A 23,413-nucleotide genomic window follows, 5' to 3' on the forward strand; every position below is an offset into this window, starting at 1 on the left:
CCCCCTCTCCCTCTCTCCCTCTCTCCCTCTCTCCCTCTTTTCAAATCAGATATTGACCAAACTGAATTAAAATGCTCAAACTAAAATTCACTTTTGAGGATTTATTGTGGAATTTTTTGACTGTCTGGCATAGTTACTAGCTCTCTTTTTAAACTAGCTCTCTTTTAAAACTCTGGTCTAAAAAAAGAAGCACTGTCTAGATAGGGGTTTTTTTAATTATTGTAGGCAGTACACTTAAATTGTTAATTGTTAACCTCAAGCAGTTGGGGCTAGTGAACAAAGAAGGTCTCAGAGCGGGGTTTACACAAGTGAGCTATGTCACAACATACACTGTTTTTCTACACTCTTTCAGTACAAGAGGTGTGGTAGGTTTTAAAATCTGGCTAACAAAATGGGTTCTACATCCTTCGAGAGCAGTCCTTTTAAATTTCTTTTAAGAAAGCCACACTTAGTGACGGCCTTAGATCATTGAGCCAGAGAAGACATTTCCTGACTCATCAGGACCATGTGATTGAATTAATTTGCTTGCCGTCGTCTGGTGGTGGAGGCTGTAATGAACCACAAAAGCATCATTTTTGAGAGATATCAGAGTGAGTTTTGTAATACAGAAATTATACGTTAGCAGGTCTTTTAAACTGAGCTTTCAAACCAAAATAGCACAGATAAGGGTCAGGGGTAGATACTCCAGCCCAGTACATACAGGCACCTTCTTAACCAGTTTAAAAAGAAACTCCATAGAGGTGGAGTGGATGAGTTGCTCTAGTCTGTGACAGTAATTCAGCTCTCTTTTCCTTCAGTGTAGTTGTTTCTCTGTGGCACAGTTGAGAGAAACAACTGGAGGTAGAGCTTTTCTCTAGGTCTGTTACGTTGTGGATTTCTACTACAATAAAAGATGTTTGAGGCATTCTAGTAAAATGAACAAAAGAAAGTAAAATTGTAGCAAAGATTATTTTGAAATTATTTAAAATAGAATTAGCATTAAGCCGTTTCTGGGGGGAAAATACAAGTAAAATTAAGCAAGTATTTCCTTACCCACACTTATTAGACTTGAGCATTCTAGTTCTGTAGAACTGTCTGGAATGGTGAATTTTCTTTTTGTTCACTGCCAGTTTCATTCTCTCCCTTTTAAATTCTCACAAAAAAAATGACCAGATTTCTGTTCTTTCTGACACACAGTTCAAACCTGTCACTGTCCTCTAAAAAATCTGAGTAGTTCCTTGCTGCCTACAAAACAAAAGCTAAATAGCTTAGTGGGAATTTAAGATCCTCTATAATGTAGCCTCATTAAAAGGTATTTTCTCCCACTTCCTCTGCCTGCCCTGGATTTTCCTGTTTCTCTGCTTAAGCTGGTCCCTATCTCTGTTTGGCTCTCACCAAATGTCCCTCATCTTTCTGTCATTCAAGGCTGGGCTTAAAGGCTATTTCTATGAAGTCTTTTTCTTTCTCCTTTCTAGAAAGGAGCCTCTAACTCCTTAATCCCTCCTAGTACTTTCAGTGCCTCTATTATAGTTTACTGCTCTCTCCCTTGACTAGAGTTGTATGTGCATATGACTTACCTTTTCCCTAGACTGTCACTGAGGGCGGGACCCAGTTTCACATTTGTTATCTCCAGTGTTTTTGGTATCTGGATCCTTGCACATAATAAGTACGTAATAGGCATTTGTCGAGTAAATGGATATGGAAGATTTTCTAAAATGGACAAATCTTAGTCTTATATTCTTATTGGTGTTTTGACATAAGATTGATATTTGATAAGAGATTATACGTTACTTGTACGTATCAGTTAAAATCAGATTTTATTTAAAAAACGTATCTTCTCTAGACTTTGAGAGGAGTACACAGCTTTCTGCAGAGGGATGAGAGAATGCAGTCTCATCTGTTCATTCACTTGTCCAACCAACACTTTTTTTTAACACCTGTAGCACCTGGTATTCTGTAGTGGTCTCCCATCCAAGTACTAACCCAGCCCAACCCTGCTTAGCTTCTGAGATCAGACAAGATCAGGCACGTTCAGGGTGGCATGGCGGTAGACCCAACACGTTTTTAATGGACACCCACCATGTGCTAGGTACGATGTGCCACCACAAACAGTGCCCGTAAGACATTGTGAAAGCGCTAGGCTAAGTGAAGAATAGAGGCTGTGGGATCACCTAGGAGGGGCACATAACCCAGACAGAGGTGAGGAAGCTGAAACAGGCAAAGTTCCAGGCATGTACAAAAGACCCAGAGATGAGAGGGAGCATGATTCAGTCCAGGAACTGAGAAATTCTCGTAAAGATAGCATATGGGGGTTGAATGAAGAGTAGAAAACTAGCTGAACTTAGAAAATGTATGTATGACCTTATGTGCCAATTAAGGTGTTCGGGCTTTATCCTGAGAGCAATGGAACACCGCTGCTGGGTTTTATATGGAGGACCATATACTACCCTAGCTGTAGGATAAAGACCAAATTGGGGGACACGAGTGTGGGGGACATAGGGAGTCAGGGATACCTGTTAGGTGGCCATTGGAGTCGTACAGCTGAGAAATGCCAGGGAAGTGACAGTGGGACTGCAAGTGTATGGATCCCAAAGCTGTCTAGACGGTGGTTGAATACCAGGGGAGAGGGAATTGATGCCGCCAGATTCCTGGCTCAGGTGACTAAGTGGATGGTGGTGCCATTCATAGAACCTAGGAGACAGGGAAGCTGTCTGCCACACAGCCCCTCAAAAACCTTGATAAGCCAAACATAATTGGCTGCATCCTGGTTGTCAATTGGCTGCATGTGGTTGTCAGGCCCTCTAGAGCAGTGGCTCTTAAACTTTAGCAGCCTCAGCATCACCTGGAAGGCTCGCTGAAACCAGATTGCTGGTCCTGCAACTAGAATTTCTCATTCAGGAGGTCTGGGGTAAGACCTGAGAATTTGTTCTTGAACACGTTTCCTGATGATGCTGGTCTAGATTATACAAGCCACTTTAATATAAATATATATCTCCTGGGGATCTTGTTAAAATGTACATTCTCATTTTGTTGGTGTCGAATAAGGACTGGGATCTGCAGTTCTAACCAGTTCCCCAGTGATAGTAACATGGTTGGTCCAGGACTCACACTTTGTGTAGAACAGTGATCTTACCCTTGGCTGCCCACTAGAATCATCTGAGAAGCCTTAAAAACATACTGATTTCTGGATCCCATGCTCAGAGGTTCCAATTTAATTGTTCTTTGGTGATGGTGACTATTTTTAACAATACTTATTGTATAGTTGAAAGTTGCTAAGAGTAAATCTTAAGAGCTCTCACACACACAAAAAAAGGTAACTGTGAGATGATGGGTATGTTAACTATATTATCGTAATCATTTCGCAATATATACACAAATCATTACATTGTACACCTTACACTTACATAATGTTGTATGTCAATTCTTTCTCAATAAAGCTGGAAAAAATAATAATAGTTGTTGTATAGTGCATCCCAGGTATCAGGATCTTTTGAAGCTTTGGGGTGCTTCTCATAAGCACCCAAGATTGAGAACTGCTGGTCTAGACTAGAGTGACATCATACCTCTATACAGCTTAAAAGTCAGAATGAAAAGTTGACCAACACTTTCTCAAAAGGGTTGGAAAGTGTTGCGTCCTCTCACCTCAGAGATTTTTATTGTGGATCAGATGGAGATTGAAGAACCAAAATAGAAATAATCTCTAAGCTTTTATTTCAGGTTCCAGGATATGCCAAACACAGGAATCTGTTAAAAGTGGAAAACCTGTAGTTTATGCTGTTTGGAGACATTAAGTAATAACAGTTAACTCCATTGTGTTTTAAATTCAGTTTGGTTTGAGATAAAAATGAATCTAGTAAGAGCTATAGAAAATAACAGTTCTGTGTGCATCTTTATAAGCTTGCAGAATTTACACTGTTTTGCCCACATTACACTTGTTGCTTCTGCCTTGTAGCCTCAGTTTCTTTGTACTTATATAATATCTCCTCAAAGTTACTTATTCCCATTAACATAATGTAAGATGCAAGGAATTCTTATTAATTTGCCAGTATTTAGGTAAATTATCAGTAGGCTGTTAGCCAATAAGTGTATTCTCTTGGTTGTCTACATATGGAAATGCCCTCCTAACACCTTCAAACTATAAGTAAATTGAAAGGGCTCTTGAACAGTGTCCATCACTGAGTTGTTCATTGGGTCTTACTCCAGGGAGCTCTCTTAACACAATTCTAGCGAATGTCTTTATCCGATTTCATGTATAAGCTTACTGTATATGAAAAGAGGTCATAGGCTATTTGAGGTAGGTGGTACTATTCAGTGCCTGACAAAGGGAAAAGAACAACAACAAAAAAAGATTAGACAAAGAACTAGCAAACCAGCTATTTATAGTCAGTTATGAACAAAGTACCCCTACCTTTCTACTCACCATGGTGGATATAATACATTGTCGTTCATTATGGTGAACTGGACTCACTATATTACAGTTTCAAAGGCAGAATTATGTAATATTTTTAAAAGACTGTAGAAAACTTTAAGCCTATCCAAGGATAGAGATAATTATACAATGAACTTCTCTATACTCCTCATTCTACTTCAACCATTATCAATGTATTACCATTCTTGTTTCGTCTATAATAACCCTGCCGTTTTCTTTTGGAGAAAATTCCAGATACCTTATCATTTATTATACCTACAAATAACTTCAGTGTATACTTCTCGGAAAGATAAGGACACTTTTTTCTCTAACTTCAAAACCATGATCACACCTAAAAATATTAAAAGGTATTATGCAGTACTTTTTAAAAGATTTCTATAAAGTTGTTAAAATCAAATTTGGGTTCCAGAAGAAATCCTTTCTGGAAAAAAATATACTTCAAAGCTCCATAAAATTTAGTTCCACAAAAATTGTGTAGCATTTAAAAACAAAAGTATATAAGTAATCACATTGCTAATTAATTAGAATTAGCTAATGTAATGAATTTTTGAAATTGTATTAATATTTTGTGTACTTTTCTTGAATTAACAGCTTTTAACCTGGAGACTTGTCGGCTTATGGTTTCAATGCTGGATGTATCCTTGATTGCTGTCTAGAGTATTTTTTGACAAAAAATTCTTCCTAAAGGAATTCATTTAAGAATACCCAGTAAACACAGAGTGACACAAATGACCACAAAGGAGTTTTCTGAAATCGTTAGCTTTAAAGATAGAATTTGGTGTGAAAAAGTAAGAAAGCTTAGAAGAAAGGAAGAAAGCTTGGTTATTTGAGAATTTAAGGAAAGGAGAACAGTATAGAAATCTGAGTCATCAGGAAAGCTGTTTTGCTTTAATAGTGATTGTTCAGCATGACTCACACCTGACCGTCAAGCAGTAGAATTTTTCACAGCACAGTTATTGGACTCAGTATAGTTAGTACTGACCTACGGGGCCTGGGCGGGCTTACCAAGGGAGCATTAGGGCCAAAGAGGACCCAAGACAGAAGCGTAAGCCGCATAGCCTGGGACACCCAGAAAGGGCAGCCCAGGTCCAGTAACAAGACTGCATTTCACATATGGTTCACAATGGCCATCGTAGTTCCTTGTAATCATATCACAGATTATCTTTTTCTCCACGAAGAAAATATATACTCAGAGCTTTTTCTCCATAGGCCCTTTTTATCACATCACTAGACTGTCTTTTTACTATATCATACCAAGAAGAACGTATAACATTTTTAACCTTTTTAGCAGAAAGAACATTAAATTTTCTTATCCCTGATATTTAATCATTAGAAAATGTTACCTTCCTCCCTCCCCACCCCCGCTCCCTAAAGAAAAAGCTCTAATCCTTAATTATATTCAGAGAGATATGTCAGGCACAATGGGTTTCAGTGAATTTAAAGAACTCTGGTCTGTACTGAATGGCTGGAGACAGCACTTCATCAGCTTTGACAGCGACAGGAGTGGAACAGTGGATCCTCAAGAACTTCAGAAGGCCCTGACGACAATGGGTGGGTATGGCTAAGTGTTCATTGGTAGAAGTAACTTTTCATTTCTAAAACTAAATGCTACACGAAGGCAGTTCCTATCTTCTAAAAGTGTGTGCTCATAATTAAAATGAGTATTCTGTCTTAAAAAATTGTGCTTGATTATTTTAATGGTCCTTTGTAACCCTTTATTTATTTATTTTTTTGTTGTTGGATGATTTTTCTTCCTTTCAGGATTTCGGTTGAGTCCCCAGGCCGTCAATTCAATTGCAAAACGATACAGCACCAATGGAAAGATCACCTTCGATGATTACATAGCCTGTTGTGTCAAACTGCGAGCTCTAACAGGTGAGTTCTTTGAGACAGTATCATCTCCATAGGCCAAGAAACCACAGTTTTTATGACATTTCATTTCTCAGTGCTTCTGAACTTTATTGTCCCAGTCTTTTTTTCTAATTTCAGTGGCTTTTTAATATTGCTGTTGAGCATATTTAGCAGAATTATTCCTTTTTTCCCCCCACAATTTCTTTCAGAATTAGTGAGTAATCTGCCGTTAAAATAATCCTAACTAAATTCTACTAAATGTTCTAAAACCTAACTAAATGTTCCAAAACATAATTTTTTGATCAGTGTATGAGCAATATTCTGTAATTTCTCTCTAGAATGCGAAATATTTGAAAAGCGGAATTTTTCATTTATAGTTCTCTTTCCTAATTCCTCCTGTTGGAGGTTTAAAATGGTGGTCATCTGTTTCAGGTGTAATTCTTAAATGAGGTGATATGAGTAATTTCCACTTTTCTAGTCCCTCTATTTCTTCTGTATATCTTTCCTTACTCCATTCCTTTCTTTTCTTTTTACTCGTTTTAATATCTGGTTTTGTAATTTTTTTTGCATCCTAACAAAATTTGAAGGCAGATTTTTTTTTTTTAATAAAAGTAAATCCTTTTCAATAGGACAGAGCTCAATGGGTAGAATATTTTATTGCAGCCCATTTTTCCTATTAGGGACTCATCCATATATTCTTTAATTAATATTTATATTATTAAGAAGTTTGAAATTCTTGCTTTCATCACCATTAAGTAATGGCCTTGGAAGTTGCACCACTTTTACTGACTTGAGATAAGGTGTTTTCTTCCAGCTCCACACCGAAAAAGACAACTGGCCAGCTTCCTCACATTGTATTACTTTGTTGTATATTAAATCTCATATTCATACAGTTGGCTTCTTTGATCTGTTATGTTGGCTGGTTGTACAATCTAAATGCTACTGCAGTTTGAACCCAATGCCAAAATAATTACTGTGAGTTCACACAAGATGTATAAAAAAAACATAAATTTTACTGTGGTGTTTTACAGACAGTTTTCGAAGACGGGATACTGGTCAGCAAGGTGTTGTGAATTTCCCATATGATGATGTAAGTTACAATAAATTCAAACTGAGTAGATAAATAAAATGTACACCGAATGGGCATCTCTTTTAAAGTTAGCTCTTAAGAACATTATCAGAATGCAAGAGAGTATTCAAGGCATAAATGATGAGAAAGAGTGACCATTCAAAATTTATTAATTTCATTTGTTATTCATCTTATCCATAGACCACTGTTTGCTTTGCATTAAAAGACCTGGGTGAAAGCCCAGCTTGTCCCACTCAGTAGCTGGGTCACTTAGGCAGGTTTCTGCATTGCTCTGAGACTGTTTGAGGAAAGAGAAAGTAGTAATGCCTTCTTGACTGGACTATTGTGAGATTTTTATCAGAAATGTCCTTGAAGAATACCATGCAGATGTTGTATCTGCTCTTGCCTTTGATAAACAAATCATTTCAGACATTGAGAAGTAATTTTAACATCTCAAAGTTGTACTTGGCTCATCCATGTACCTCAGGCAGAAACTTAAGTCATAATTTAAAAGTATGTATTTACTAAATAGCCACACTAAATGAGGTAGGATAAGGCCATGTAACCAGTGTAAAGGTAACTAGGTGCCATCTTTGATGGCGTTAGTTGAATATACTTAACAAAGTTGTTTCCATTTTTCACTCAGCCATTGATTTAAAAAATCACTTTTAGAATTGAAATCACTGAATATTCTAAAATGTTTCTCCATTACCAAATACAGAGATGCACATGCATTCAGTATAGCAGCTATCACAGTTCCGTGTACACTTTAGACAAGCTTCTCGTCAGGTTTGTTTTTTCTGCTTAAATATGTGTTCTCTTTAATGTGCAACTTCTCAGGTGACAATCCCATCATTGTTTCCAAGGATGGGGAGGTGGCCTGTGGAGTGGAAAGTGCACAGGCCTTGGTCTGAGATGGAGCCACTTAAAACATATCTAAACATCTCGACCCTTAGTTTCTTGTTTCCTGAAATGGGAGAATCAGCATGTCCTTGCAGGAGTACTGCAAGGGTTTGCAGTGTACAGTGAGTGCCTCACAGGTGTTGGAAGAGTGAAAAAGAAAATTGATAGAAAAAGCGGTCTAGTGATTGATGTGTGTTTAGTGGCGAAGCAAGAAACATTTCAGAGCGCGCATCGATGCTTCTAAATTGGGGTTTCTGAATTGCATAAGGGTCAGATAGATATCTTGTTTCTGTGAATACATATACTTGCATACTAAAATTTAATTAAGTGTATTTTAAGAGAATAAACTAAAGGAGCTCTGTTAGGGTAATGGGGTAATCCTGTGCAGTTTGGAAGCCCCCACATAATATAACAGGATAAACTCAACTTTTTGTGTTTGGGTAGGTACCTTTGACCATACCTATTGCTAGAGTCTTAGATATTATTTGGAATTTAAATAACTCTTTATCCTTTTGGAGTAAGATCTGCTTCCTGTAAGAAACTGTCATGTGAGAAACCCACTGGATTTTGTTAGACTGCTTCCCTCAAAAAATGAACCTTTCCATACATCACTCTTATTTTATAAAGGATTTTTTTAAACCCACAATTCAAATTAGAATATGAAAATGTAAGCTGCCTAAATAAGCTAGGATGCATTCAGTGTAACTAACACTGACTTTTCTCTTTCAGTTCATTCAGTGTGTCATGAGTGTTTAAATCAAGAGGAGGCTGTATGAATACAATCGACATTCCAGCTTTAGTTCTTTTGTTCTTTCTCCTTGCCTTCATAATGTGTGTAAACTTGCATTGCCACTTTTCCTTAACAGCTCTTGTTAAGGTTTATTACTTTATGTACATCTGAAGTTTTGTTTTCAATTTAAATAATAAATTCCTTGAAATTTTATTAATATTTAAGATCAGGTCTCTTACGCCATTTAGAACTTCCTTGAGCCATTGTCATACGCCTTATTTTTTTTGCTAAACCTCTCTAATGTAAACTTAAGTGTGCAAAATGTTTAAGGCACATTATGTATCTGTCATTGTAGGACACTAAAACCTTTCATCAGGCTACAGCTGTTGTCATTCCTCTCCCAGAAGGGCTTTTCGCCTGGTATTGAAAGCCTTATGTGTGGAGTAGCCTTATGTAAAATGTTTTAGACCTACTTGGATACAAAAAAACCATGCAAATCGATGTCATGGTTCATGTTAGTGGAAACTTGCACAGGCTTTAAGGCTTATAGACTTTTCGATGGCCATATGAATGGACAGGGAACATGAGTGATTATTTTCTGCCTCTTGGAAACCTATTGAATAATTTGAGTGGTAAACACTGTCACCAAGATCTTTGTCATCATCCATGTAAACCTTTGTTAACAATGCTTAAAAAGCTTGTACATTATGAGCTTAACTATGTATAAAAGAAAATTGATAGAAAAAGACTATGGGAATATATGAAAATATAAACTGGTTATTTTTGGCTAATAGGGTTCTAGGAGATTTTCATTTCCTTTATACATTTCAGTATTTTCCAAGTTTTCTACAATGTGTGCTTTCCTTTTAAAATCAGATGTTAATTTTTTTAAATATTGATATTTCCATTTGGATACGCCATGTATTCACACTTACATTTAAAAATATATACAGCAAAAGGACTGGAAAGAGTGTACCAAAATGTCAGTGTGACTGCCACTGGAAGTCAGGATCATGAGTTTATTTTCTTCCTTCCTACTACTTTTCCACACATTCTCTGATAAGCAACTATTACATTTATAATGGAAGTCTTTTTTAAAAAAAATTTTTAAACCATGTGCTTTCAAGTAAGATTTGGATTCTCATGCTGGCTGTGCCTCTTACTAAATATGTGGTTTGATCATTTTAGATAATCTCAGAGCCTCAGTTTCTCTGTCTTTAAAAAAGGAGATAATTTTACCTCCTAAGGTAGATCTGAACATGAAAAAGTGTGTTGGTTTAATGGTACCAATAATGTTTCTGTTTCTTAAGTTTAAAGCTGACCTGGTTTGCGCTTTTTTGCAAGAGAGCTTAACAGATAAAATAATGAAATTAGCCTGTTTTTTCCCCACCAGCAGAACACCTGTCTAATTTTAAGGCACAATGTGAGAGTTACCATTCTGATGATCAATTGGTTGGCAACCAATGAAAATAAAACATTTCTAAGCATCTTTAGTCTCATTTTACTAATGATTTTTTCAAATATTGCTAATATATATTCATTTCATAAATATTTATTCAACCCTAACGTATGTATTTATGTCAAGAAGTCATACCTGGGCGACATATCAGAATGTGAGGCAAGCCTGCTTTATATTACGTGGTGGGTCTAGGTTTCATTCCATATATATTATCTGTGAGGCCACAAAGCTCAGCTTGAGCCTGAGCTGTCCAGAAAAGGGCCAAAGAGGGCTTAGAGGACCAGGAAGCAGAGAACTCACCCTCAGAGTCACAGTATCTGCTGTTTCTTCAAACTCACCAGGGTCCTCTTAGGAAGTCATAGTTTAAGGAAAGGATTATTTCTAAGATCACTGTAATGTGGTAAGGAAGAGGGCCCTTGCTGACCCGAGGTTATGGGCCGTAATTGAACCATCATTTGATGAGTCCCACAGTGTGCTACACCAGCCATGGTTCTGAATTTGCTTTTGGTTAAGTGCTAAAGTATGACAAAACCATGTCTCTGGAAATAATTAATTCAGTTTTAATTATTGATACCTTATAGCAAGTCTCCTTATCTCCTCTACGTCTACTTTCACTTTCTTTCCGAAAGCATGGAGCCTAGTCAGTATGTCACTGCAGTTAGAAAGTTTCCTTCCCCTTGACAAATTTGACGTATCCATCCCCTTTCTTCAGTTACAGCCAAAGTCTTCATTACAAGTGAATCTTGTGTTGCCTTATTTCTGTTTATATTGGGTTCTGTGTTTCTTACAGTGCAGACTCACCCCCTTCTTTAAAACTGTTTCTTGGTCTGTTTTTCCTAAAGCATATAGTTGGAGCAGGTAAAGCTGAGCTCAAACCTGAATACTTCAGTCATTTGGAGGATTAAGTTCCTCAAATCACCTCAACTCAAGATTTAATTTAATTTTGGAGATGTCTGCTTTAGTCTCATGCTTCCACAGATTCACCAGTTATGAAGTACTTAGAACCCTTTTCAAGCACTTCCGTGGGAGAGGCCTGGTGCTTCCCTGCGGGTGACTGGCATAGATATGCAGTGGTCTTATGTAATCACAGCTCTCACTCCCACTGAGCCAAGGTGGAGTTCAGGCTCCACATCAGCATGATGTTCCAGGTGGTATTGTCAGCCCACGTGATGGCATGTGAGCTAAAACTTCTTCCTCTGTCTGAACTAGACTTGCTTTTACTCAGTTGAGTGTTACTCTTTCACTGTTCATCGTAATGAACTATTATATAATGAACTATTATATGCCTAAAATACTATAAATAGAAGAAATGGAGCTGTATGTGATCACTGTAAGCTTTTTTGCACTCATAATAAACACTTAGTCAATGAATTGTTTTTCTCACATATAACTACTTTTTTCCCCAGACTGAGCTGAAGGCAGGGAATTGCAAGTGCCAGGGCAAAGACTGGCTGAAGTGCTGCTTGGGAGACGAAGTAGCCAGGTGGGACAGTTTTTAAGTTAACTCAAACCGAGCTCTCCAAGGCCCACTGTTTTAGAGTCTAACACAGGTTAGCTTATTATATAAGTAATAAGCCTGGGCTCTAGGTTAGGATACAAGAAATTGATCCTTGTTATGATAGGCAGAAAGTACAAAAAGATGAGGCAAAGCAGGTGGATAAATAGAGGACCTCTGCCTGCCATCCAGCTGAGGAAATTATCCAATGAATTGAGCATTCAGGCTTTACTGAAAAAGCATTGTATTTTTTCATCATGCTAATGGTCCCTGCTAGGACAGCATGGAAGGGAAAAGAAACCAACCCCTAACATTACCTCCACAAAGCTTCTGAAAGAGAAACAGCCGCTGGGAGACAAATAGGATAAAGGGAGTTATGCATCAAAATAACATAGGTCTTTTATTGAAAGTCACTTTATTGATGTTACAATGAGAGTAACAGAAAACCATGGTACCTTATTAGCTTCAGAATTGAATACTAATAAAATTGTGCCAGATATTTAAACCTCAAGTTACAGTGACCTTTAAAAACAGCAAAATTTTGTTTACCTACAATGTAATAACAACTTCATAACTTGAACAGCCATAAAACAAATCACGCTTGTTTAGGAAAGCAGTTGTTATACACATTTCAGTTGGTGTTTGCCGAAACCCAGTTAATTTTTAAAATACCTTAACCTGAAGTGCGGCGAGGCAGAGAGAATGTGTTAAAAAGAAGCCCATCTAAGTATATACACAATTATCTGCTAACCATAATTGAAACCATGCTGCTATTAACAGTCCCCCACCAAGTGACTTCTACTGTAGACATCACCCTTCAAAGATGACAGTGTGGAAAACACTAGCACAGACTTATACTGGCTAATATATAAACTTCTGTGTTTAGGGAAAATGCCCAGTTTCTAAAAAGTCTTTTGGGGATGCTAGACTGGAGGGGCAAGTCTCTCCCAGCAAGTTAAAAAAGTACATGCTTAATTATCCTGAATAAGCCTTTTGTTAAGCACTTTTGAAGTCAGTGTAAAAAAAAAATTCCATACAAAACAAAGATCTTGGGTCATTTTTACCCATTAAAAAGACTGTAGAATCAGTTTGGTTTTGTGCTGGATTAGAAAGAAAAAGGGGTTTTCTAATCAGGCAGTGATACACATGTAATTTAGGAAGAACGCTTGTATTATTACTGAATACATATTCATATCAGCACTTTCTATATTGTGTTATCTGGTATAACTTAGCACCTCTGTATTTAAAGATGTGGGGGCCATTGGCATTATTATAGAGCTTTACCATCAAAACAAATCTATATATTGAAACTTCATAAAGAGGCTAAGCCCCCAAAATAAATGTAGATTAGTATATGTGTGTTTTTCAACTTGAGAGGAAAATGCTCTTTTCATAATTTTTTTGAAAACTTTCTTGATGAATTTGTAAAAATATTAATGAGATTACTAGTCTCATTGTATGCCTTTTTGTAAAAAAAAAAAAAAAAAATTCCCTGGTTTTGATTTCAAGGATACGTAAAAATATGAAATGATGATGCCAGCCTTGAAGCACCAGCAAGTATTGTATAGGTTCTCTGCACAATGCAACAGGTACACACCAGGCAATAGTGACTGGCCCATCATGGGCTGGACCACCACAAAGTATGTATAGAGCCAACAGTCAGTAAAACTGCGAAGCACACATCTGTGGTAGGCACTCTGCATTTCTCTTCCCACCTCCCTCAGTGGCCATCTTGTGTTCGGAGCTCTGCATGTAGATCTCCATTCTGCTCCTAGGCCAGGGCTAAATGCTCCATGACCTCCCAAGGCTTGTTGCTTCTTATCTCCTCTCTGTCCTGGAACACACCCTGACAACCAATCAGTGATTAACAAAATCATGCAATCTATGCCCAGGTGCCAAGTGGGAAGACTAAGTAGCCTCTCCCTGCTACTCTGCCCCACTGTGGTTCTCCCGAATGCCAATTTTGGCAAAGAAGGAACTTAACCTCTATGCCAGTGAAAGCTCCTAGTCGGGAGAAAAGGGCTGACTGCTACTTAAGGGGGAGCGGCTTCGGAAGTAGGAAGGATCTGGAAGGATTTCTCAAACCCCAGAGCAAAGATGCTTACTATTTGTCGGGCTCTGGATATAAAGGACAAAAATACTAGCAGGTTTTTGTTTTTGAATGTTGTGTTTTTCTACTTATAAACTGAACCGGAAGATGCTCCATTTGGGGGACTGACAAAGCAATGAATAAAGTGTGAACAGAAATATTATCCCCTAATTTGTCAGGTCCTGCTGCATCTTTGTTTCCTCCGCATCTTCAGGTGTGGTGGAAAAGCTCCTTTTGGAATTAAAAGCACAGAGAGCATATGCTATGAGCATGCGCCAAAGGTTCCCAGTAGGTGTGGCTGCAACCCCCACTCCCACCCCCACACAGCTGCTGCCTCTCAGTAGATTTTCAGAAGTGGCTAGCCACCTCAGAATCCAATAAACAGGGGGAGCTGTTTGTCAAAGTCCTTAGCTCTCCCACGCCTACTCTGATTTTGTGTCCAAAATCAGAGTAGTGTTACTAATTCAGAAAAGATCTCTTGAGGGGAAAAATAAAGCTTGAGCCTCAAATTAAGCCCTGTTCCATAGAAATGTCTGCTGCTTATAAATGTTTGCTGCTGTTAAGCCAGTAGAATGAGAATGAGAAATTCATCTTGACTCCATCTAAGTAAATAAAGCATTTGGGTGGCAGTTTTAGAGGAAAACATAGAAGTGAAAGGGAAAAGATCATTAAAAGCATAAATGGAAATGCCGCAAATGGAAGTCAGAGCATTTCATGGAAAATTCATGCCAACTTACCAACTGGTAGGATGGCATTTGAAATATGCTGCTACAGGGATGTCCACGGCAGCAGCTGGCTGTGGTGTCCTAAGCAGGCTGTGGCAGCAGCTGTCTTAGCCCCCTTCATTCCTTCACTCCCTTCAATCAGCACTGTACTTTGTTCTCCCATACACTCTGCATGCTCGATATCCCTCCGATAAATTCCCTCTTCTTTAAAATAAAGTAAAATATAATCCACTTCTATTTAGGTAAGGATTTATTATCATGGTGAATAACACAAGGAAATACTTAAAGCACTAAATATATAAGTTAAAATAGAACTACATAACAGCAAGAAATGAAGAATGGATGAAATAAATAAATGACTTGATTTTGAAACACTGAAAGAAATGAATAGAAACACTGTTATTTCCTCTGGTCCATAGGTAACTATACAAAGTAAAAAATAAAATCTAAAAAGGTAGGAGGTAAAGTAGCCCCAAGAGATCTGGGACCATGGACAGAATTAAATTTTGCAAATCTGCGAGAGAATTAACCAAAAAAATAATAAGGGGAAAAAAAATGTCTTCCTTCTCTGGAAGTATCCAGAATATCTAAATTTATCTTTTCAGCAACTTCTTTTAGAAACCCCTATCTTATTTTCAGAAATCTGTGCTGGACTGACCTTATGTATAAACACAATTTTAAAAGCCTTTTTAAAGCAAGGGGGGAGAGAAAGAAACTGTATTATCACTTAATAAGCAGCTATATCAAAATATGTTTGGCATTTTAATCCTACATTTGCTTTATTAGTTAACTTTTTCTTAAGGAACAATACTGAGTTTCTTGAAAAAAAAAAAAAATACAGCAACTATAGCTAATTGAAAGCCCTCATTATGCTGCACTGTTTGAGCTTATTCCTTCCACAGATTGCATGGGGCCTGGGGATCACATTCTAACTAAGAGACACCAGAGGGGGACACCACTTCCTGTCTAAAGAAAGAGCGGATGGACACAGAGACCAATTATTCTGACCAGTCAGTTCCTTCAGGGCTCCATTACCCCACACCCCCCGTGTTGAAACTCTTAGTGGAAAGATATAAATGTTTCTTTAAGTCAAAGTCTACTACACTGTAATGACTATGGATTAAATGGAACATCTCGGGCAGTAGAGTTGTCAATCTGAAGTCTTATCATTTTTTCAGAAAGAGAAAAAAGGCATACAATGGAACATAAAGGCCAAATGACTGCTTTTCCCTGCTTAGCATAATAGTCCTATAATAGACTGGGGAATAAAATATTAGTTGCATGATACAAACTGCTATGTGGCCTCAAAATTCCTCTCTAAAATAGATATTTAAAAAAATAATGCTGTGCTTATATTTGGTATCATGGGTTCATTCTCCCTGCCTCAGTGGATGAAAAGTCATAAATATTTAAATTTAATATATCTAGAACACCAAACATGAGTGCACATATAGGTACTTCTAGAAATTATCCACAAAGATTATAAACTTCCCAAAGAATTCTGCAAATGGCTATAAGAATGTTTAAACATTCTTAGATACAGTATATACCCAGAATAAAGTATTAAAGCTACTATAAAATCATAGTCTCCCTGCAAATAAAACAAAACTTTTCATTCAGTTCCATACGAAGCTTATTACTAAGGAGGATGACTATAAACTATACATATCCACCTCTAGAGCAACCACGTCTCCTAAAAGGCACATAATAATGATTTTCGGTTGAAATAATTTTCACATAAAAATAATGGAAAAGGTTAGGAAAGAGAGAGAGGGTTAAGGAGATCTGTTGACTACACGACTAACCATTTGTGGATTCCTTCAAATTAGGGCTGTGTAACTGGAACTCGGGAGCATATATACATGAGGGACCTTACATTCAAATCTATAAACTCTTTTATAGTCAAAATAAACCTTATAACTTTAGCATTTTATACACTCAATACCAGAAAACATTCAGTGCACATCAAAGTGATCTTGGTCAAAAGTCACTTTATTTGCTGTATCATTAAATCTATCTGCCCTCCCATCCTTGGCTTGAGCTATGTGGCAATGTCACCCAAACTTTAGTCCGATGGATCATTATTTTGTAGTATTGGCAGTTACAACCCTTCCTGTCATGAAAATGCTGTTTATACTTTATTGTTTTGGATGATTAAATTGATTTTCAAAAGTTTTCAAAGACTTTCAGAAGAGAGGTCCATTACAGAAGACAAACACACACACAGCAAAAAATGCTGCCTTCTAACTCGGCCCTTTGGTTTGGGCATCCAAGATGAGTGCACATGGAAGTGAAATGGATTTTGTCCATGGACACTACTAGGAGAGATCAAATGTAGAAGATATTTCTACAGTCTTGTCTGCAGATTCCATTTCTTTCAGATTCCAAGAAAAATGAGAGAAAATGGAAAAACTTAAAGTACTCTTCACATGAAAGCATTTGGTTGATCCCAACAATTTCTGAGCTCATGAAGGTAGCCCCCTTAGGAAAGCTTTCTTTTAGAATGGCATAGCTGCATTATGACAGCTATCAAATTCTTGGTTTTTTTTTTTTTTTTAAAAAGGCTTTACCATAGATTTCTTTTCTATGGGTTAAAAAATATATATAGTTCAAAACATCAGATTCTTTCCCCTGCCAGCTGTTTGGGTAACTTCACAGTTGCTGCACACTTGTGCCTTTAGATTCCTTTTTACCCCTTGTGTCCTGTTGAGGCTTCCTAGCCCAGCTGGTAGAACCTTCCATCACCTTGTGCAGAATGACCAGTTGGGACTCAAGCATCCCACTAATGATAAATATTCTTAATAAACAGTGTAAAAGTTGTTTTTATTAAAACGAGTCATTCATTTTACAGAACAAAACTTTAGGCCACAAAGGGTTAGAGTATTGGTGAGTTGGAAGCCACCCATGCATCAGCAGCCCATGGTCTCATGTGTCTTTGGTGCACTTGGCTCAATTTCAGCAGGACATACTGCTGTGGGCCTCGCAGATCTGCAGGGTGAGACTAACAGATGTGCTCTGGTACTGAAAGATAACAGCTGCTGAGATACCAGACAGGCTGGGGGACTCCCAAGGAGCAGCAATCAGCAGCAAAGTGCCTGCAGGCAGGACAGCAGAAGCAATACTGGACTCCTACCCCAGCAAGCTGTGGAGGTCACAAGTTTTGCTGGGCGTGCGTTCTCTTGTTTAATTAATTACTTGATAAAACTGCCTCCAGAGTTTGCGCAGTTTAAAGGGATGTCGCGTTTTAGACAAATACCAATTATGGAGAGACACATTTACAGCATTGACTACTATATTTACAACATCTTCTGCTTATAATCTTTAAAGACCATTTGATGGATGACAATGATGTGACTGTGACTGATTGTTTTTAGGCATTTGGCAAAATACACTGTAATAGCTGCTTCTTTTATTTTAAAAATGTTTACATATGTACAATTGTCCTTGTGTGCTGATATAAATATGAAAAGTAAAAAACAAAACAAAAATAAAAATACATGTTTGAAGTTGGCATAAGGGATATTGGCCTCTCAAAGCTTTAAAGTCCTGCAGAAAAATCCTATATGTCTTAGCCCTGCATGCTAGTTGCTATTATGGGATGTTTTTTCCTTAAATGTGGAAAATAATAAACAGAAGCTTCATGCACATAGCATTACTGTCTACAATGAGGATGTGCTTCAGAACGTCAGGTTCTGAATCTACTACTGTCCCTTAGGAAACTTGCTACATTTGGGTCATGTGAGTTAATTTAAGTGGTATTTCTACATATATCTGTCATGCGGGTTATCCATTAACATACCAGTACCTTTACTGTTCCATGTTATAGTGTAACATTTCAGTAGTTCTTTTCATGGTTCAGTTAAATCCTAAGCCAATGACAAAAAGAAAATGGTTTCCAGATGTGAGATTCAGCTTCCTCTCCTCTGTGACATCTCAGAGAGTTTTTGTATCGACTGAAGAGCAGATAGATTTGCAGTGATTCCGTGAGGGTGGGTTTCTATAAAAGTTGAAGTAAACAGTTTCGATGTATCACATGTAAACAGTTGATCTTAAATGGATGTCTCCCATAGCTGCACAACAGAGAAAAGTAAAATTGCACATTGTGAAAGCAGGAAACAAATGTATTCTCAGTCATGTAGACAAAAAAAGATTTAGTGATTCCATTCATACTTACGTGACTGTGGATGCAAACTCTTGCAAAGTCTAATAAATTGATAAACACGTTTTTAGCTCTTTTTTCCTCTAAATCTACCTCAACCTTTTTAACAATCCTTTTAATACAAGAAAATCCTCACATGTTCATTTAATGTGTATTTTAAAAGTCCCTTAGACAATCTCATATATAGTCAACACTGAGAACTACTGACCTCAGGGAAGTATGATTCTATCAACGTCACCTCTACCTGGTTATTGGTGCAGGGCAGAAGCACTGCCCTGCACCAATTACCAGGCTGTGTACCCTCCAGTTCCATCTCTATCTCCTAGACAACTGTCCTCTCTCAGGAGCTGACATATCAGAATATAATCCAGGGCAGGATGTCAATTTTTTTAACTCCTTCACCTCTACCCTCTCCTTGCTTCTACCACCAGTTCTTCATATTTGCCTTGTTCATGTCTAATTTATATGACGTTCAGTAATTGCCTTAATGGACTAGAAACAACTTTGGCATAATTAAATATGAATGCAACTCAGTTCGCCAGAGAAGGAAAGCCAATTATTAAAAAAAAAAAAAAAAGATCAAGCTGATAAAATATTTCCAAACAATATAATTTGGTATAATAATTATAAACATGAACAAAGAAAGCCTAAGTGTGACTTAGGCTGCGTCCAATTTCCATCCAAATTCTATTTTTACTGGAAATCCGGGGCATGTCATTACATACCTAATGAGTTTCTGGGAAAGAAAAAGAAGAAATAGCTAAGTGACTGAGTGGCTATTTCTATATAGGTTCACTTAATATATTTTCTTGAATCTTCATGGAAATCTCGTTCAGAATGTCAGAGTTGGCTACCTCACAGGGCTGTGATGAAGCCGCCTAAGTTATCTGCCTTAGGTTAGCTTTATACATCATTTTCATTTAAAAAGACAGCCACCTCCGTACCCTTTGGAAACTAAATCCCTCAACTGTGAGGACCTTTGTGTGTGGATGATACTTGTCAGGGGAGACATGTGAAAATGGATGGTTAAACAGGGAGCTTGCAGGGGGTCTGAGGGAACAAACATCTGGATGGATGCTCAGAGGCTGGTATGGAGTAATAAAGAGTTCAGACTTCAGTGAACCCAGTTTCCTCACAAATGATGATGAAGATTAAATTTTAAGTTACAGCTTGCAGAAAGAAGAGAGGAACAAAGAATGACCCTGGGAAAACCTGAAGGTCATGATTATTCCAGTGAGGAAAAAGGAACAAAGAACTGCCAAGCCATCACTTTTAGGAATACACATGACCTTGGCCATGTCTGATGACTGTAAGAGGGGTTGCTGATAGAAAGATCTGCTTGTTTGAGTCTCCATAGTCCACAAAGACAGCCCAGAGACAGGAGCTGTCTCTTCTGCAGGATTCTAGTGCATGCTCATATGGACGCACTATAGTGGATGGAACCAACCAGACCTGTCTCAGAGGCTACAGTCTTCACAGTTGCCCCACTCAGCCCAGGGCAGGGGCTATGGTCAGCCATTTCCTCTCTGGAGCTGTCTTTTTCAAAAGTTCTCATATGGGAAAATCTGCAATAAACTACACCCTGGCATGATGACAGCTAAGAGATGGTCTCTAACTACAAAGAGCATAGTAGCAATATAGATGATTTCTTGAAGGGATAAAGTGGGGTGCTATATTTTGGCCATTCCCTAGGGAAGTAGGAATTATATCACTTTAGATTTCATTATCACATACTCATATCATGAACAACCAGATAACCATTAAAAGTTTTTTTAAGGCCTGAATGCTGAAAATCGGAGTTTTCTTCTTCCCTTCCATTTTTTACTATTTCCCATGTTAACATATCATGGTAATATTTTGTATGATTATCAAAACACCACTGATCATTTTTAAAGTCTTTTTGATTATAGTGACCTAATCAGCGTTTAATGAGTCATGTTTTCTTATTGTCTCGGAGTTGATGGAGTTAAAATTTGATCCATGTTTACCTCGAACCCCATGATTTAAGTTCAGGATCAAAGAGGCTCTGAAACATCTTTCAAAACCAAAAGGCTTAGGAACCCAGAACCCACTAGCAGATGAATCCATTCAGGCTTTTAAAGCTTTGTTTTATTTAATTTTTTTGCAAAATTTTTTCTGAGGTCATTATAATGTAACTGACCAAAACAAAGCCTGGACGTCAATAAAGGTAATTATTCTTCAGTTAAATTTTTCACTTAAGTCTCTGAGGGCTGGTCTGCCTCTCTAAACTCGACTGTATTTCCAGTTTCATATAATGGATCTGTTCTGGGAACATTGTGAAACTGATTAGAATCACGATTAAAATGTAAAAGAAGACTTAGTGTTTAAAGGAAACTTCTGATAAATTGTATTTTTATAAAAATAATCAACTCCATATACACTTTTAAACCTGGCTTTTTAAAGACACAAAATGTTGCTAAATTTCACCATACCCTTTGCCATACACTACATATTACAGATTTCGAAGTCCCCTTTCCTTGTATCCAAATTTCACCCCCATCTCTAAGACAGTAACCTGATTTACTGCCATGGGTTCCTACTTCTAAAATCCTATTGGGTGTTTTCAGCAGGTGGAAAGGTCTGAGTAAGCAAACTGGGCATGGAAATAAAGCTAGTTTACTTAATCTCTTGCATGTCTGGGTACATTAAAAAAAAAAAAAAGATAGAGCAAAATATATTCTCTGCATTACCTATTCCAGGTTGTAATGTATTAGCTACAATTAATAATAACAGATATAAATATATAGCAAGGACTGATTATTTCTAGAATTTATCAATGTAATTAAACTAATGTGCAAATATAAATCTGAGTCAAAAAACCCGAGAATCTTCTATTTTTCAAATTTATTTGCTTATGAACAAAGAAGGAAAGGGGACTCTTTTAAAATATGAACTCATAGATAAATGATAATGACCAAGGATGTCAGCATATGGAAGGAAGAAGTCTTCACATACCCTGGCACTTTGTCGGTTCACTTTCTTCTCCTCGTCGGGAAGTGGAGGCATTGGGTAGGGGTATTTTCTGCTGGAAGCAATAGACCCAGTTGATGAAGAAGGAGACTTGGCAGGAGATAAAGTCCTGAGACATTGAGAACACATGAAATATTATGTGATTGCCTAATATCTTTTGCAAGTATCTGAAAATTGGGTTCAGAATAAACCCTCTAATTTCTATTTTCATAGGCTATTATTGCAAAGGTTTAGCTATCAGGAGATAATCTGTCATTTGCAATGCTGGAATACTGGCATGCTAGAATTTTATCTTTCCAATTTCATAACTGTAATGGGTTGCCTAAATGTTGGTATACAGAATCATACTTTTCAACTAGAAAGCCAATTATGCAGTTTCCTATAGAATAGATAAAAAGCTAAAATGGAGAAGGGATAAAATTATTCTAAGAGCTCATAATGGTAAATTACATGTACAGCATATCAATATTCTGCCTTATATTTACCATTTAACCTAAAAGATATTTTTAGTAGTTATTCCAATTATATCTTTAAGGTCCGAAAATACAATACAATTGATACATTTATTAGTTGCTAAGTCACACACCAGTTTACACAAAACTCATGCATTCAGAGACCAGTGTGTTAGTTGTGAAAGAACAAAGGCAAATACAGAGGTTTTAATAATAAATTAGTAAACATGCAAGCAGTAAGGAGTGCAGAGTTCCAGCCAAACAAAGAGTCTGATGAGAACATACAAAAATGGCCTGATTAGTCCCTACAATTCACATTTCTGTACAGGGGATGATTCTAAGCCATAAAAGTAGATCTTGATAACTCATGTACGGTATACTTGTCACGTCAATAAGGTGGCTACATTTTATTGACTGGGATTTTACTAAAACTAAAACAAAACACAATGCCAAGAACCCTTCCTATCTGGATAACATGTTTTCTCTTCTTCATCATGGAGATACTCCATATGAAAGATCTGCATAAGTGCTTGGTGTATTATGCTGTTCTTGTTTGATTCAGCATGTGCCTAAGCTGAGCACACTGGAAGAGCCCATTATCTACCATCTTGTCTTTAAAGTGAAAACAACAGCTGAGAGTGAAAAGAGTCAACTTACACCATGTCAATGGGAAATAGATGTGATAATGTGGCAGCCGCTATCCACTCACAGATGTTACTACTACGGATCTGTGACTCCTCAATTCCTGGTGCAAGGTGGTCACGAGCTACACCACTGACCTGGTTACACTGCCATGTTAAAGCACCTGCACTCCTTCCAGTAGGATGCACTTGCATCCCATGAGTGACGGTCTCAGCCCGGAAGGGTTGGTAGTGGGGTGATACTGGGTGGGGGAAGGCCTACTACCTACACTGCATGCAACAGCATAAAGATGTCTTTTTTTTTTCTCCTTTATTTAAAATTTTAGTTCTAGTGCATATTTTACCCTTTGCTTGGGTTCTGCTATAATTTTCAAATCAGTTTCTATTTTATAGACACCAAATTCAAGCCAATCTTTTAAAATAATTTTTTCTATAAACCTC

The 23,413-nt window shown here is 37.4% G+C and overlaps 2 protein-coding genes and 1 pseudogene across 2 annotated transcripts in view; 1 reads left to right on the top strand and 2 right to left on the bottom strand.

Moving 5' to 3' along the window:
• The window catches only part of SRI (sorcin), a 13,904-nt gene extending 4,724 nt beyond the window's left edge, over nt 1–9,180 (top strand). Inside the window, exons 4-8 of the mRNA XM_011364030.1 lie at nt 5,000–5,043; nt 5,812–5,959; nt 6,170–6,283; nt 7,291–7,349; nt 8,961–9,180. Of these exons, the coding sequence (XP_011362332.1) occupies nt 5,000–5,043; nt 5,812–5,959; nt 6,170–6,283; nt 7,291–7,349; nt 8,961–8,987 (392 nt within the window). The 3' untranslated portion in view covers nt 8,988–9,180. The remainder of the gene's footprint in view (nt 1–4,999; nt 5,044–5,811; nt 5,960–6,169; nt 6,284–7,290; nt 7,350–8,960) is intronic.
• Nucleotides 1,914–2,032, bottom strand: LOC111742987 (annotated as a pseudogene).
• Nucleotides 9,181–12,942: 3,762 nt separating the features above from the next.
• ADAM22 (ADAM metallopeptidase domain 22) overlaps nt 12,943–23,413 on the bottom strand; it is a 236,308-nt gene continuing 225,837 nt past the window's right edge. Inside the window, exons 29-30 of the mRNA XM_023532581.1 lie at nt 21,865–21,988; nt 12,943–18,799 (exon numbers count right to left, since the gene is read on the bottom strand). Coding sequence (XP_023388349.1) covers nt 18,779–18,799; nt 21,865–21,988 — 145 coding nt within the window. The 3' untranslated portion in view covers nt 12,943–18,778. The remainder of the gene's footprint in view (nt 18,800–21,864; nt 21,989–23,413) is intronic.

The sequence above is a fragment of the Pteropus vampyrus genome, unplaced genomic scaffold, assembly GCF_000151845.1.
Source record: "Pteropus vampyrus isolate Shadow unplaced genomic scaffold, Pvam_2.0 Scaffold4, whole genome shotgun sequence".
NCBI classification, from domain to species: domain Eukaryota; kingdom Metazoa; phylum Chordata; class Mammalia; order Chiroptera; family Pteropodidae; genus Pteropus; species Pteropus vampyrus.